Raw genomic sequence first — 18,009 nt, 5'->3', positions numbered from 1 at the left:
ACAACTGTGAGGTGGAGTCTTAACAACGATCCGGTTTAAACCAGTGTTGCAAAACTTCATCTCATTCATTTGAACATTAACCAACAAATCTTTTTAAACGTTTTTCTTTCTATTCATGTTCAAAACGATTTCATTCAATCAGAGCACCTATCAAATGAGAAGCGAATCCTTGTCAATTGAATACATTGTCACTCGAATGAGTAGCTGGGCATGAAACACGAGAAAACCCTGCAAAATTCCGCCAGACTGAAAAAATATCGAATGTCGGGTCAAAGTTGGGTCAATTTTTATCGAATGTTGATCCACTGTTGGACCAACATCGACCAAGTATTGGGTCCATGTTGGGTTTGGTGGCCAAAATAAAAATAGGTGAATGATAGGTTGATGTCGGGTTTGACGTCATCAATGATGGTAAAAGCTTTAAACCTTTAAACAATAGCTTGGCAGTTTGTGTAACTTGTAGAAATTTTGAGTAACAGGCAAAAATCTTAAAATGTTGTCTTAAAATAATTCGTTGAGTTCATTTTTTAATATAAAATCAAGAAGGAAATTATTGAGTTAAAAGTTATAAAATATGGTTTTCATTTACGCGGATTTTTTAATTAACGCGGTTTTCATTTACGCGGATTTTTGAATTAACGCGGTTTATTTTTACGCGGTAAAAAAACCTGACTGTATATAAAATAAAATCAAGACTTGTATCTAGCAATACATCTTGTTTCTTGTGCGTGAACTGGAATTTTGTGTGAGGAGGGCTGAATTGTGAGGGCCTGAGGCCATGGCCCCAGCCCCCTTAGTCGAGCTGCTGCCAACGTGATGCGAAAGGAAGGTTAACCGGTCCTGATCATCTGTATAAACTACTCTCAATAGAAAATCTGATCCACTGCTTTAACAAATAAACACCTATATCGTGGTGGTTGAAGAGATGTAGAGGTATTCTTGGTCTCTATAGTAGCTTCAATCCTTATAGTGAATCCTCTTGGAAATACTTGTGGATTATTTCCAGAAGCTCCTTCTAAGATTTTCTTGGCCTTTCTTCTGAGATTCCTCCAGAGGTTCCTTGTGGAATTATTCCAGGAATTTATTATTTGATTCCTTCTACAGTTGCTACTGCAATTCCCCCAGCAATATTACAGGGGATGGCCAAAATGTTTGGGATAGGCAACTTTTTTTTCTCTCACAAAAAAGTTCAAAATGCTGTAACTTTTCATAGAGTGCATCAAAAAATCTCAAATTTTGACTGTTTGTCAACCTTTTATATGTGCATCATTGGTACAAATTTGGGCTCGATTGTTTAATCTTTCGCAAAGTTAGAACCGTTCGGGTAAAACACTATTTTTCAGACAACTCATTTTTGAGCTGTCATATCTCGGAAACCAGTCAACCGAATTGAATTAAATTTTAAACGTACACTAACAATATGTAAATGCTTCACAATCTATTTAAACATAGGTACTTTTTAAACGTTGAAAAAAGTTATCATGGATTGACACTTTTTGAATTTTTCTCTAAAAAATGTAATTTTTCCACATCAATGTCAATACATTTTAGTGTTGATATCCAAAGATTTTCCACTTCTGTTCTGAAATTATCTCTAATCAGATATATTAGAGCCTATTTAGATTGAAGGAAGAACACATTTAATAATTTTTGTGGGGTATTGTAAATTTGACTTATTTTCCTCTATATGGGTAAAAATTTCAACCCGGTATAACTTAATTCGCCGTGAGAAAATGTTACATTATATAACGTCGTATTATGTATCAATATATTGTTGATAAACGTTCAAAAATTCATTCAATTCGGTTCACCGGTTTCCGAGATATGACAGTTCAAAAATTAGTTGTCTAAAAAATAGTGTTTTACCCGAACGGTTCTAACTTCGCGAAATATTAATCAATCGAGCCCAAATTTGTACCAATGATGCACATATAATAGGTTGACAAACAGTCAAAATTTGAGATTTTTTTTTGCACTCTATGAAAAGTTACAGTATGTTGATTTTTTTTGTGGGAGAAAAAAAGTTGCCTATCCCAAACATTTTGGCCATCCCCTGTATCTGAGTTGCTTTCAGGAACTTGTTCTGAAGTTTCTTCTGGAATTTTTACAGAAATTTTTTTCGAGATTCGTCCTTGAGTCGTGCCTTGATTCCAAGAATTCTTTGAGGGATCTCTCTAAATGTTTTTTTTTTCAAGAGTTACTTCTAAGATTCGTCTAAGAGTTCCTTGTTAACTTTCTCAAGCTTCTTCAGGGATTCCTCTAGAAAATTGATGTGGCATTCTTTTAAGAGTTTCTTCGAGAATTCTAAGACTTGGTTCTGGTATTCCTCCTGAAATTCAAAGTGAGATTCCAACTGGTATTCTAGAAATTCTTTGTAAGATAGGTCAAAATTCACACACACGCTAAAACCACTCAGCACCTAGAATGTGTAAGCTCCACTCATAAGTGCATAATTTCCAGACCACACAAAAATGTGTAACAGTTACACATTCACAAAAACAGCTCGTGCACTCGTCTAGATGCGAAATGTCGATTTTTTGTTTTCCTAGGTCACTAGTAAACCTAGCTAGACTTCCGTACAAAAAATTTTGCGAACTTAACGATTTTGCGGACACATGAGCTGATTTTGTGAAAGTGCAAGTGTTACACATTTTTGGTGTAGTCTGGAAATTATGCACTTTAGTGCTGAGCGGCGTTAGCGTGCATGCCGCCACATCTGGCATCCCTGTCCCAAACAGGGGGCCCAGGCGAGTCGAATCGCACACACGGCAGGGCAGGGATCGTCGTCCTCCGCCACCGCTGCTCGCTCGATCAACCGAGGAACAAAAAATTCACTCTAATCGGCCTTTTTTATGTTGCTGGCTGGCTGGCTGGCTAGACGGGACTGAGTAGCAGATCAGCAAGCAACACCACCACTATCGTCATCATAAAATATGGTTACGAAGAACGACCGACCGACCGCACTGACTGCCGACAACCAACGACAACAACAACAACGCGGACGACCACACGATCCACGATGCCGCTCGCCGTATCCACAACCGCTCGTCGCATTCCGTACCCTCGGAACGAACGATATCAGGCGCATAGAATTGTATGAGGATGGATGGAGACCATTGGAGAGCCACATATATAAGGCGAGAGGAATGTAGCCTAGTAGAGCCGGTCTGGTTCTGGTCTGGCCTTTGCGCGATGCGGCACTACCGCGCGCGCGCGCGCCGTTGTCGAAATTTGGCGGGGTTCCCGGTTTGGTCGGATGGAGGGACCAAGGGACGGACGGAACGAACGGTCAGGGTGGGAGCGAGGCGTTCACGAATGAATGGAAAGGGTAGAAAGAACTCGATCAACCCTATCGAAAGCAAACAAAAGAGTTGAGTTTGGTTGGGACCTCCTAGCATGTGGAACTGAGTGTGGATGTAAGAAATTTTGCTAGTCATTTTGTTAAGCTGAGGTTTTTATGCCAAAGCCCAAAACTGTTTATTACACAGTGTACTTCTTCTTCTTCTTGGCGTTACGACCTAACCGTGACAAAGTATGTTTCACTTTCACAGTTATTATGTGAATGCTTTATCTGTGAATAACCATTTTGTCTACGAACATCCGTCAAATTCGTTTAGCTGAGGCATTTTTTTTTCTATTTTTTTCGTAACTGTCATAATTTTAAGTTCTTGTTTTAACTTTTGGAGGATCTTCTAAGTAATTTGCATCAGCCAATTGGATGAAATAATATATTATTAATTTTTTGGCCATAACCTAATAGAAAAAAGAACATGACGATTTTTTTCGTGCTCGTGGAATTTGGACTTAAATAGAATTCGGCTGATGTCAACCGTTTAGTGCTATTGGTGAAGTATTTTGTGTAAAGATGAAATCAAATTGTGTTGAACTATAGGAAGAATACAGCTGGAACTTCTGATGATGGACTCTTGGCCGCAGTTGCTGAATTGTCCGATATGTGCCGTCTTTTCTTTCACAATCTGGTGACCGGCTATGGTAATTTTCAACGGTACGCTGATTCGCTTCAAATTCACCAGATAATTCACGTAACTGGATTCCCGGCGGCGTCTGGACTCGGACAGCAGGTTCCTCACAGCTGTCATTTTCTGTTGTTGCTGCTTCAAAGCCTAATCATTCTGGATGACGATCTAGCGTAGTTAAATTATGGTGAGATTAAACAACCTTAACTTTTTGCTACAAAGGTTTACTTTTCCAGCGGTAATCAGGTAAATGACAATTCTTAAATGTTAATCAACAACACGCTTTGCTTTTTCGCCATGGAAAGCTTCCCATATACCTCCCCATCCAATTTCCAACTCCAGATATCTATGAGGTAGCCCAAGTTCTTGGACATTATCTTATCATAGATATCTAATCAACATTTCCTCCCCATCCCCGCTGATCGTAAGGACCTGGCCAGGTGTCAAACAAAGAGATCGTTCAATGAAAGGTTTGTCAACTCCCAGGCAACTTTTCTGGCGCATTTCACGTCTCTATTGACAGCCACTCCAGGATGTGTACGGTCGGCTATGCTATGCTATGCTATGCTATAACCTAATAGAAAAAAAGAACATTTGCCTAGACATTCGTTTAGCCAAAATGTACAATTTGCAGGATTGCATAAAAAAAACTATCAAATTTCGAAAAAATATCCTACACAATCATTAAATGATACCAAATTTTGGTATGATGACCTACAATCTAGATCGACTTGGCCGGGGTTCTGCTAAACCGAACTAAGCGCCAAAAAGTTTATTCCGAGATAATTAAGCTTAAAGTTCAAACACTCAGAAATGAACAACAGCTAAGATTATTTTAAACTTTTTCGCACACATGTAACTTACAAGCCTTTATTAACAATCAGAGATGAAGAATACATGTAAATTATTTGAAATCATTGATATAATAACATTTAATTTCTCAGTACTTCGCACTCAGTTCACTCTGGCTGAACAAAAACATTGGAATATGGTTTATAGTTCAGTGTGGTTGACTGTGTTTCTTTGTTTCAGAGAAATCAGTCGGATTGTGATAAAAAATTTCGTTTTTTCAGTGTCTATGAAGTTGAAATCGACATCACTCACAATCCTTTACATGAATCAGAGAGGACGCGTAGTATGGTAGCACAGAGGACTCAAAATAGTTTGAAAAGTGAACGGCAGAAGCTTTCCCAGCTCATTCCTTCCCTCTCATGTTTTTATTTTATAGGCGGTGCATGCGTATTGTGCAGGCACAAAGCAAGAGTGATTATGTCAAATGATGTCCGTGCATGCCCTGGAGGTCTTGAGATGTAAAAGTGGAGCAATTTGTGTACTTCAAATTTATGCTGGTCGAAGAAAACCCTGAAAATGTTCTGCCAAAGTGAACTAAGTACAAAAAAGTTTTCTAAAATATGAAAGAGATTCGAACATGGATCATTTAAGTGATAACCAAGCGCGTTACCTCTAGGTCATTTTACCTAGCTGAAGGTCAGTTGTTAAGTCTGCATCAAGTTTTAAACATTCTTCTCAAGGATGGTTTTCGTGAAAACGACGTTTTTTGATCAGCCAAAGTGAACCAACTGTTTGGATTTTTTCAAGCTTTATTATCCTAGTAATGACGGCTTCAGGGTTAAATTATCAGTATGAGGTGTATCGACATAACGCATGTATTCAAAGCCAGTTGATTTTTGTACTGTTGAGAATACATTGATTCTATAATGCAGTGGATTTGGTTCGGTCTGGCTGAATGTGATTTGGAAAAATCGCGATCAACGCCATCGAAACATAATTGGATCCTCCAACACTTGTTTTTTAATTACGTGTTAAATTCTCTCACAGATTGTTACTATGAGTCGGTTAGAAGTTAGAAATCTGACGGCGATGAAGAGAATTTGAAATGTTCATCATCTGGAATCGATTGGTTTACAGTTCACTCTGGTTGGATGCAGTTTTATTTTTTTAATGTTCTGCCAAACCTAAATTTTTAATTTACTCCACGGAGAGCTGTCACAATTACTGGATACACGGAAGGAAGATCATCATATTCTTCATCTAATGGTTAAGAAAACTCAATTTTTCAAAAAATGGTCTTTGGTTCGGTTTAGCAGAACCCCGACCACTTGTGAATCATAAATTTGATCGTTTTCGTTGCCATATTATTTTACATGCATTTCATATGAATATGTTATAACATTAAAAATGTTTCCAAATTCAAGTTTTTATATGCAGGTAGTTTCATCTGAAGTGTTTTAAAAGATTCTAATAAAAGTATCATAACGAGTGCAGGTTAAAAATCTACGAAAAACAAAGTTTTTAACAGTAAAAAATGCCACAAACCTTCAAAAAATTACGTATTTAAGTATTGTTTTGATGAAATACGATAGTATCACTTGCATACATAATAGCGTTTTTTTTTTGTCGGGTATATTATCACTGTGACCATATTTGATCTTTTGTGATACACAACCCATTTTACTAATTGTACCTTCACGGTGCTCCCCAAACCGTTATTATGATATAAAAATCTCCATCCAATCGGTGCACACCAATCGTTTTCTACGACTACCTTGCATGTCTGGACAAAATTTGAAAAAAATCGTAGGGCCCTTTTTGGAGTTACGCCCTTTTAGAGGGCGTAAAGCCCTATATTCAATGAAAAAATCTAAATATTTAGTACTCAACCACTTTTAAGCGATTTTAATGAAATATTTTCAGGAAGAATCATTTTGTATTGAGAACCAGTTGTGTTAAATATAGTTTTGGCTGATTTTTTGGTGAAAATTTGGACATTCAAATGTTGCAATATGAATAAGTGAGTACTTTTACGCGAATATTACAATAATTTCTGAACATCTAGGTTTGCTTCAACAAAGATTAAAAGGTGCCCGGTCATTTGGCCGATCGCTGTTTGGTCAAATGTCATTTGGCCCAAAGGATCGTTTGGCCGCATGCCGTTTGGCCGAATTATTATCAAAAGGATTCGGAGGCGTGGTCAAACTCTGGATAACATTCTAGCTGCCAATATGATTATTAGAAATATTTCCTTATTTTAATCATAGCTATTCTTTCTAGTTTTACCATTAAGGCTAAGGGATTAGTTGGCGTTGAAATTGTGAGTATTTTTGTCAAAGGTTTTTCCTTCTTTGATTCATAGGCTGTTCTTTCGAGTTATACTGATATAGGAAACAGTGGCATGATCAATTAAGTTCATCATACCTTTTTCGGCCAAACAGCATTCAGCCAAACGGCGTTCGTCCAAATGATTCTTTCGGCCAAATGGCGTTCGGCCAAATGACCCGGAACCAGATTAGAACGCTTGAAAAAAGAAATGGACAATATAAAGAGAGCTTTGCACCTAATACATGATAGAAGGTGATGAGAAAATTTAAAAAGTACTTCAGGAGAAAATGTAGAAGAAAAGTGAAGCCTTGTATATGTTCGTTTTTACACAAAGTAAATCCCACATAAGTATGAGGCAGAGCGGAGCCAAACAATATATCTTATTCAAGGAATGGGGTTTTGGGGAAGGTGGGGTAATATGCACCCCCTAAGCAAACGTGGCCCTATAGCTAAGATTAAGATGATTTTATGGGTGTCTTGCATTTTGAAAGTTAGTTTACTTATTTGACTAAGAGACGCCAACTTTTGGCCCGCGTGATATCAATTCTACCGAATCAAATCAACAATTTAAAAAAGTGATACGTTTTGGGTGCAAAACGCACCTTGAGGTGGGGCAATACGACCTCTGGCGTTTTCTGCTTTCAATTTTAATGAAATACCAGGCGGCTCCATCTTCCTATTTACGGCAGCAAATGGAAGTAGTAGGAGGCGGATGGTAGTTAATAGGTTGATTCCATATAATCAGCGCGCAATTGCTTAAATTGCGTGCGCTTCAAATTAGACAATCTTTCCAAATGTGGAAAATCATCGTTTTCCACGCTTTTCATTTGAATATTCTTTGCATTGTTGGGCTTGTCCGGCTCAGTTTTACGTCTAGTTTGCTTGCATCGATTGGAACTTCATTTACATAATGAAACAACGTGAGGGCGTTTTGCCCCGGGGGTGCGTATTACCCCAGGTTACCCTAAACATACACAATTGCTACAAGACAAGGTTTTTTCAGTGCTTTATGCCTGTCGGGTCGATTAACATTTAATCATTCAGGAGTTGATAAAGGGAAGTCCATCACGATGTTTAGCCGTTCTAGTGTGAAGCGTATGTCTTAAAAGACGAGATCTGCGGTCTGAGTCCCACTTCCAATGTACTCACAAAATAAGTGTTCCTCTTTTGGCAGGAAAGTAAGCCATTTAGACTAGAAATCTTAATGGACTAAAATATAGTTAAAACAGATAAAACGTTATTTTCATGATATTTTGATACATTTGAACGAAAAGTTTTTAATTTTGTTAAAAATTTATTTTCAAGTTATTAATAAATCATCCAGCAGGAAGGAAAGTGTAGGCTAATTCTATTTATTGGTAACATGAGTTTGTATATTTTCGAAGAGAAATGCTAGTACACACAGTGTATATTCCACTTGTTTTCTATATTGGTATAGGGTATTGTTTCCCTTATTAAGCATGTGGCTCCCATTTTCATCCTACGAAAACCAAAGGATTAAAACGTTATTTGTTTTGTTTCATATTTTTGTATTTTTTGTTAGAAGTGAGCACGCATGAAAACAAAAAGAACGGAATTAATCGGTGTCGAAGGGACCGAAGGTGAAGGGAAAGCTCATAAAAAGAGAAACCTAGCATAACATTTGAAAAAGCCTAAGTTCTTTTTGTAAACAAACATGTTTTGATTGCTGTAGGGCCCATCTCGATCCACCCACGCACACCAACACCTTTATCAGAAAGAGCAGTCTTCGGGTGCGGATATTCGTGGGTGGATGCAGTTAGGCCCTACAGCAATCGAAACATGTTTGTTTACAAAAAAATCACTTAGGCCATTTTCAAATGTTATGCTAGGTTTCTCTTTTAATGAGCTTTCCCTTCATTTACTCTATTTTTTTGTTATTTACAAATATTATAGAATTATTTTCATGTAAATACACTTTTATTTATGGCAACTCACAAAAACGTCATATTTCCTCAATTATTTCAACAAAAAACTATGCTTAACAAATCTAATGCTCAATGCAATACAATTATTCATGAAAATATTTCATCAAAATCGGTAAAAAAAGGTTGTGTACTAAATATTTTGATTTTTTCTTTGAATATTGGGCTTTACGCCCTTTAAAAGGGCGTAACTCAAAAATGGGCCCAACGTTTTTTTTTCAAATTTTGCCCAGACATGCGGGATAGTCATAGAAAACGAATGGTGGGCACCGATTGGATGGAGATTTTTATTTTATAATAACGGTCTGGGGAGCACCGTACCTTGTCAAGGTGATTAATTTCTATATGTCAGAAATCATCAACGCAAGACCTAGGTATCATCCCAGCTAGGTATAATGTGCCGTATGAAACGCACTACCTTACTTGGATTTGAAAACCATACTTCAAAGGGCTGTAAAAGTCCCTTATCAAAGAAAATCGCACTTCTGTTGAAAAGAGTAGGACAACTGCATAATAAATGCTCGGAGGTTTCACTATCCTCCTTACAAAAGCGACAAATATCGTTTTCAGCTTTGCCCATTAATTTCAGATGATATCTAACAGGGCAATGTCCTGTAATTAGCCCTGTGTACGAACACAGTTCATTTTTTGACAAGAGTAAAAGCTTTTGTGTATTCGATATATTAGGCATTATAATTTTTTTGGATTGCCGACATGCAACAGCATTCCCCCAGTTCGTAATCACCATCTTTTGTTCCCAGTTCCTGAGTTCCATATGGACAGAACATTTTGAGACTCCGCAAAATGGCTCTGGCCCTAGAAATGGTTGGTTTGATCCGATCCTGGCTAATTCATCAGCCTTTTCATTACCATCGATACCACAATGCCCTGGTACCCAGTAAATATTGACTGTATTATTGATACATAATTGTTGAAGTAAGAGAACACATTCCCATACTATCTTTGATGTACATGTAAACGATTTCAAAGCAGATAAAGCTGCTTGACTATCGGAGAATATACAAATGTTAGTATGTTTATACTTTCTTTTTAAACAAATAGAAACACATTCCAAAATTGCTTGTATTTCAGCTTGGAAGACGGTTGGCCATCTTCCCATTGAAACTGAGAGATTTACACCAGGACCTGTTACTCCTGCTCCTGTTTGATCATTTTGTTTCGATCCGTCAGTGTAGAATATTATAGATCCAGGTCGAAGATGTGGTCCTTCCACGGTCCAAACAGTACGATCTGGTTCTATCACATTAAACATACGATCAAAATTGAATTTTGCTTCCATCCAGTCATTGTTGACTGTAATCAATGGATTAATTTTGATATCTTTCAAAATACTTAAATGTCCTTTGATGTCACCATCAAAGAGAGATTTGTATTGCTTAATACGAAGCGCGCTTTTGTCTGCTTCCAATTGAATGAACTGATGAAGTGGCAAAAGATTCAAAATTGCATCTAAAGCTTTCGTAGGTGTGCTGCGCATTGCACCTGTTGTACAAACAGTAGCTAGTCTTTGAAGTTTTTCTAGCTTTTTGATACTACATTTTTCTTTAGTTTTGGTCCACCATACTAAAGAAGCATAAATGATTCTAGGTCTGATAATGGCCGTATATATCCAGTGAATCATAGCAGGCCTTAGTCCCCATTTGTTTCCGAAAGTTCGCTTACATATCCATAGGGCATTTGTTGCCCTTTCTATAATAACGTTTACAACTATTACATCTTCTAATAGCTCCCAATATCTTCTAGACTGTATTCTGGCTGGAATAATATACATTTGACGCCTCAGATTTTGAGAAATGGTACCCAAAGTATTCAAATTTCTAGCATGAACTACTTTTTTCATACTTTAGACGGTCTTTTCAAAAAAATCATGTCAAAAATAAAAAGATATGCTTCTTCTTCTTCTTCTTCTTTATGGCTCGACGTCCCCACTGGGACTTGGGCTGCCTCGCTTCAACTTAGTGTTCTTTGAGCACTTCCACAGTTATTAATTGAAGGGCTTTCTTTGCCTGCCATTGCATGAATTTTGTAACATTGTGAGGCAAGTACAATAATACTCTATGACCAGGGAGTCGAGAAAATTGTCCCGACCGAAACGGGAATCGAACCCGCCGTCTCCGGATTGGCGATCCATAGCCTTAACCACTAGGCTAACTGGTTCATATATCGGAGGCAAATGACTATTTTGCTAAAACCTCTTTAAAAAATAAATAAATAAATTCATAATATATTTCTTGAAATTGAATGAAATAAGCCAATTGTTTGACCATTTCATACATTTTTGTATGAACATCTGCTTTAAAATAAACAAAGCAAAAGAATCCGACTCTTCTTGCAGGTCTTTCGTTTAGAAGACTTATGGTCATAAGCACCAACGTAGTTGATACGAGATTTAATCTCGATTTTCCAAAATCCAGATTAAATTTAAATACTCCGTTCGGTAAGCTCCAAGAGAGGATTAATCGAAGGAAGCACGGGAAGTACGCAGCCATTCTCTCTCCTGTTCCTTTTTGAGTGGGAGTGAGTGTGCTCGCAGAAGTGTCAATTCCAATCAGCTGGTGTTTATTTATTTACTTTTTTTTGCAAAACAGACTGTTCCGCCTGCAATGGACAGTGATCGGCTTGTTGGAAATACGTGGTTCGCGTCGGAAAATTGGGCATTATCGGACTGCTTCACCGCTGTTTGCATTCTCTAGCTAGAATTTCTTCTGTGGTTCAAAATTCCAGGTGGAATTGAAAGGAACTCCTTCAGAAATGTATTCGAGAACGCCTAAGAAACACCCAGTACAAAAACTACGGAAATGCCTCCATCGGAAATTCCAGAACGAATTTCTGCAAGACAAACTCCTTCGAAAATTCAAAAAGAAGTTCATCCAGCAATTCCAAGGGGAATTCTCACGAGAACTTTTCAGGGAATTCCTACGAGAATAATGCCAAGGAATATAAAGGAATTTTTTTCGGGAATTCATGGAAGAATTCCAAGGGAAACTCCGCCGGGATGCCCAAGGTAAATTATTCCGGAAATTCAAAAAGAAGTACATCCAGTAATTCCAAGGGGTATATCTCTGAAAATTCCACGGGAATTTCGTCCAGAATTTACAAGGGGAATTCTTCCGGGAATTCCTAAGAAATTTCTCCAAGAATTGCTCAAAAATCTTCAACTGATATTTCTCCTAGAATTCAAACAAGTATTCTTCAGGGAATTCCTACAGAGTCCTACGATAATTTCTCCGGATATTCCTATGAAAATTCCTCCGGTAATTTCTATGAGAACAATTCCGGCGAATCCAAAGCAAATTTCTTCGGGAGTTCAACGATGAATTTCAAGGGAAACTTTGCCGGGATGTTCAAGGTACATTGCTCCAAAAATTCAAAAGAAAGTTCATCCAGCAAATCCAAGGAAAGTTCCTCCGAGAATTTCAAGAGAAATTCTTCAGGGATTTCCTTTGCAAAGTTCTCTGGGAATTCCAACGAGAATAATTTCAAGGAAATTTCCACCGGAAATTCCTCTGAAAATTCATAGAAGGATTTCTCCAGGAATTCACATGAGAATTCTACCGAGAACTCCTACGAGAGCTTCCCCAGGAATTCCTACTAGAAGATACGAGAGAACTTCTCAGGAAATTCATCTGAAAATTCCTTCAAGAATTCCTACGTGAATTCTTCCAGAAATTCCAACGCAAATTCCTCCAGGAATTTGTAGATAATTTCTTTGGTAATACCTCCACAAAATTTTACATGAATTCCTTCAGAAATTCCTTTAGGATTTTTCCTCCAGGAACTCCTTCAGAAATTCCTTCAGAAATTCCTCCAGGAATTTCTTCAGAAATTCCTCCTGGAATTCCTTCAGAAATTCCTCCAGAAATTTCTAAAGAGATTCCTCCAGAAATTTCTAAAGAAATTCCTCCAGGTATTCCTAGAGAAATTCCTCCAGGAATTCCTAGAGAAATTCCTCCAGGAATTCCTAGAGAAATTCCTCCAGGAATTCCTAGAGAAATTCCTCCAGGAATTCCTAAAGAAATTCCTCCAGGAATTGCTGAAGAAATTTCTCCAGGAATTCCTAAAGAAATTCCTCCAGGAATTCCTATAGAAATTCCTCCAGGAATTCCTATAGAAATTCCTCCAGGAATTCCAAAAGAAATTCCTCCAGGAATTCCCAAAGAAATTCCTCCAGGAATTCCTAAAGAAATTCCTCCAGGAATTCCTAAAGAAATTCCGCCAAGAATTCCTAAAGAAATTCCTCCAGGAATTACTAAAGAAATTCCTCCAGTAATTCCTAAAGAAATTCCTCGAGGAATTCATGAAGAAATTCCTCCAGGAATTCCTAAAAAAATTCCTCCAGGAATTCCTAAAGAAATTCCTCCAGGAATGCTTAAAGAAATTCCTCCAGGAATTCCTCCAGAAACTCCTCCAGGAATTCCTCCAGAAATTCCTCCGGGAATTCCTCCAGATATTCCTCAAGAAAATTCTCCAGGAATTCCTAGAAAAATTCTTCCAGGAATGCCTCCAGAAACTCCTCCAGGAATTCCTCCAGAAATTCATCCAGGAGTTCCTAAAGCAATCCCTCCAGCAATACCTAAAGAAATTCCTCCAAGAATTCCTAAAGAAATTCCTACAGGGATTTCTAAAGAAATTCCTCCAGAAGTTCCTAAAGAAATTCCTCCAGGAATTCCTTTAGAAATTCCTTCAGGAATTCCTTAAGAAATTCCTCCAGGAATTCCTTAAGAAATTCCTCCAGGAATTCTTTAAGATATTCCTCCAGGAATTCCTTTAGAAATTCCTCCAGGAATTCTTTAAGGAATTTCTCCAGGAATTCCTTTAGAAATTCCTCCAGGAATTCTTTAAGGAATTCCTCCAGGAATTCCTAAAGAAATTCCTCCAGGAATTCCTAAAGAAATTCCTTCGGGAATTCCTCCAGAAACTCCTCTAGATATTCCTCCAGAAATTCCACCAGAAATTCCTCCAGAAGCTCCTCAAGAAATTCCTCCAGAAGTTCCCACATAAATTCCTCCAAAAGTTCCTCGAACAATTTCTCCAGGAGTACCTCCAGAGATTTTTTCAGAAACTCTCCCATGGATTCTTCAGGGAATTCTTCCAGAAATTTCTCCAGGAGTTCCATCAGAAAATCCTGGAGAAATTCCTATAGGAGTCATTTGAAAAATTCCACCAGTATTTCTTCCAGCTATTCCTCAAAAAAAATTCCAGACATTCTTTCTGGATTAACTTCAGAAATTCCTTCAGGAATTGCTTCAGAACTTCCTCCAAAAATTGCTCCAGGAGTTTCTCCAAAAAATCCTGGGGAATTTTCTCCAGGAGATTCTCCGGGGATTCTCCCATGGATTCCTCTAGGAATTCCCCCAGAAATTTCTTCAGGAGTTCCTCCAGGAATTCCTCCAAGAAGTTACTTTAGGAACTCCTCCAGGAAATTTTGGAGGAATCCCTGTCAGAATAGCCGAGACTTTTCCCCGATAAATTCTTCCAGGAATTTCTTTAGAAATTCCTTTAAAAATACTTACAGGAGATCTTTCTGAATTTCTCCAGTAATTCCTCAAGAAATTTTTCCAGGATTATTCAGAAATAACTCCATGAGTTTCTTCCGAAGTACTTCTGGGAATTCCTTGAGGAGTACCTCCAGAATTTCCTCCTTCTTCCGCAAATTCCTCCATAAACTTCTTTCAAAATTTCTTCGAAAATTCCTCCAGAAACTCCTCCGGGAATACATTCAAATATTCTTTTGTGAGTTCCACCAAAAGTTCTTCTGGGTTTGCTCCAGAAATTCTCCTTCGGGAAGTCTTCCAAAAATTCTAGAGTGAATTTTTCGGAAAGTTGTACAAAAATTCTCCCAGGAACACCTTTAGAAACTCCTCCAGAAATTTTTCCGGAAATACCCCCAGGAATTGCTCCGAAAATTCCTCCAGAATTTCCTCCGAGAGTTCCTCCAGAAATTCTTCCAAAATTTCTTTGGAAATTCCTCCAGAAATTGCTCTTGGAACTTTACAGAAATTTCTCCGGAAATTCCTCATAATTTTTTTCGGGTATTTCTCCAGAAATTCTTCAAGAAATTTCTCTGTAACTACATTCAGAAATTTCTGCAGTAATACCTCCAGATATTCATCCGGAAATTTCTCCAGAAATTTCTTCGAGAATTCGTCCAGGTAGTCCGCAGGAAATTCCGCCAAAATTCCTTGCGGAAATTCATCCAGATATTTCTAGGAATTCCCAAGAATCCAGATGTTCCCAGGAATTCCCGAGAATCCAGATATTCCTTCAAGAAGTTATCAGAGAATCCTCAGGGGTCACTCAAGAAATTTCTCTTGAGAATCCTCAAAGCATCAGGGATTTCACAAGGAATTTCCTCAGAGATTCCTATAGGAGTTCCTACAGTGGATCTCCAAAACAATTTCTCAGAGAATCTTCAAGGAATTCTCTTTGAGATTGCTGAAATTTCGACAAGGATCCTTAAGAAATTTCCTCAAAGAATCTTTAAGAAATTTCATTAGGGATTCTCCAAGAAATTATCTCAGAGCATCTTCAAAGAATTGCTTCAGGGATTACTCAAGAAATTTCCGCAATGATTACTTATGGAATTTTATCTGGGATTTTTTGATAAATATCCTCAGAGCACTCTCAAGAAATTCACTCAGAGAGTTCTCAAGAAATTTCCACAGGTATAGTTGGAGGAATCATTTAAGAATTAATGGAGCAATCCTCAAAACTTTTAGGAAATCCTCGAAGGAATTCCTGGAGGAATCCCTGGAGGAATTCCTGGAGGAATCCCTGAAGGAATTCCTGGAGGAATCCCTGGAGGAATTCCTGGAGGAATCCCTGGAGGAATTCCTGGAGGAATCCCTGGAGCAATTACTGGAGGAATCCCTGGAGAAATTTCCGACGAATCTCTGGAGGAATTCCTGGAGAAATTTCCGACGAATCTCTGGAGGAATTCCTGAAGGAATCCCTGGAGGAATTCCTGAAGGAATGCCTGGAGGAATTCCTGGAGGAATCCCTGAAGGAATTCCTGGAGGAATCCCTGAAAGAATTCCTGGAGGAATTCCTGAAGGAATTCCTGGAGGAATCCCTGAAGGAATTCCTGGAGGAATCCCTGAAGGAATTCCTGGAGGAATCCCTGAAGGAATTCCTGGAGGAATCTCGGAGGAATTCCTGGAGGAATCCCTGGAGGAATTTCTGGAGGAATCCCTGGAGGAATTCCTGGAGGAATTCCTGGAGGAATTCCTGGAGGAATTCCTGGAGCAATCCCTGAAGTAATTCCTGGAGGAATCCCTGGAGAAATTTCCGAGGAATCTCTGGAGGAATTCCTGAAGGAAACCCTGAAGGAATTCCTGGAGGAATCCCTGGAGGAATTCCTGGAGGAATCCCTGAAGGAATTCCTGGAGGAATCCCTGAAAGAATTCCTGGAGGAATCCCTGAAAGAATTCCTGGAGGAATCCCTGAAGGAATTCCTGGAGGAATCTCTGAAGGAATTCCTGGAGGAATCCCTGAAGGAATTCCTGGAGGAATCCCTGAAGGAATTCCTGGAGGAATCCCCAAATGAGTTCCTGGAGGAATCCCCGAATAAATTTCTGGAGCAATCCCCAAAATCCAAAATGTACGTGGAGAAATCCCAGAAAAAAAAACTAAAGGAATTCTTGGAAACATCCCAGACGGAATTCTTGAAAGCAATCCGAGTAGGAACTTCTGCAGGTCTTTCTGCAAAAAAATATGAAAAAAGTCATACAGAAAACATTGTAGGAATTTTCAGTTTCTGGAAGAATTTCCGATGAAATTTCTCGAGAAATCTATGGAAAAAAAATCCTGAAGGAATCTATGCTAAAATTCCTGGAGGTATCTCCGAAGTTATAGTTGGAGAAATCTTGAAAGTATTCTTGAAGATATTCCCGAAGGACTCCTCGGGGGGAGTCCTATATAAATTTCTTAATGAATGTTTAATGAAATTCCTTACGAATTTTGCAAAGGATTTCCTAGAAGCATCTTTTAAAAAAATCGGAGAAATTCATAAAACTTTTCCTAGAGATCTCCTAGAAAGTATTACTTACTACGAAAAATTCTCAAGGAAAATTCTGGAGTTTCTGAGGGAATTCCTGGGAGAATCCCCGTAGAAACTCATGCAGGAATCTGCAAAGGTATTTCCGGAGACATTTTCGATAAAAAAAAACACGAGGGAAATTCATAGAAATCCTACAGGCATCCCCGAAAAAATCGCTGATTTTTGGTTGATTTTTTACTAGAAGCAGGCTTTGTCCCTGTGGGTAGGTTATGCCAAGAATAAGAAGCAAAGGCCCCTCTTGCAGGCTGCAGATGGAGGTCTCCTTGCCGATGTTCCAATTCTGCGGCGGGAATATACACAAATTTCGTTCCGTTGCTCCGCAAATTCAAGCGGTAAATGATCGTGTAATGCAGTAACATTTCAACATTGACACGAGTCCAGTTCGATTTCATTCGTAAATATTCATAGTTACACCAGCATTGCTTCCGAAAAAAGTAATATCAACTTCACGCCCGCCATAAAAAACTCCAGTTCGTTCTACAGTTTGTTTTGATTATTATGCTCTGACGTTTTCCCAACATGATTGCGTAGCAGGCGTGCTCCGCACGCAGCCAGTTCTTGTAAATCCGAGATTTATTTTTAATGCGCCGAAATCGGCGCACTAAAGTTAAATCTCAGATTAAAATCAAGGATAGTACCGTTTGGTGCTTAAGAAAATCGAGGATAATACGTGATTGGCGTCTACTACGCTGTGGAGCTTACCGCCATTATAATTCATATAATAATGCTAGTTTTATACAGTTGTACTTCAGAGGCATTAGGATATGCCTTTATTCCTACACAGAACAATTTTATTTAAGCTTTTATCATCTCATTTTTATGTTTAACCAACCGAAATCCTAAATACTTGACTTTCTCACATCATTTTATGCAATAATTTAAACATTTC

At 38.3% G+C, this 18,009-nt stretch overlaps 2 protein-coding genes across 3 annotated transcripts in view; one reads left to right on the top strand and one right to left on the bottom strand.

The window, feature by feature from the left end:
• LOC109405001 (microtubule-associated protein Jupiter) overlaps window positions 1-18,009 on the top strand; it is a 526,579-nt gene that overhangs the window by 10,443 nt on the left and 498,127 nt on the right. The window lies entirely within an intron of this gene.
• LOC134291594 (uncharacterized) lies at window positions 307-11,422 on the bottom strand. The gene is made up of 2 exons (XM_062859541.1): window positions 9,362-11,422; window positions 307-6,462 (listed from the first exon to the last, which is right to left on the bottom strand). Exon 1 carries the CDS (start codon window positions 10,899-10,901, stop codon window positions 9,411-9,413), a length of 1,491 nt encoding a protein of 496 aa, XP_062715525.1. The 5' UTR covers window positions 10,902-11,422; the 3' UTR covers window positions 307-6,462; window positions 9,362-9,410.

Source organism: Aedes albopictus, chromosome 3 (genome assembly GCF_035046485.1).
Source record: "Aedes albopictus strain Foshan chromosome 3, AalbF5, whole genome shotgun sequence".
Classification (NCBI taxonomy): Eukaryota; Metazoa; Arthropoda; class Insecta; order Diptera; family Culicidae; genus Aedes; species Aedes albopictus.
This window is presented reverse-complemented; position numbering and strand designations above follow the sequence as displayed.

Excerpts from the sequence above, each read along its gene's own strand:
- LOC134291594 (XM_062859541.1), bottom strand. The coding sequence starts at position 10,901 with ATGAAAAAAGTAGTTCATGCTAGAAATTTGAATACTTTGGGTACCATT.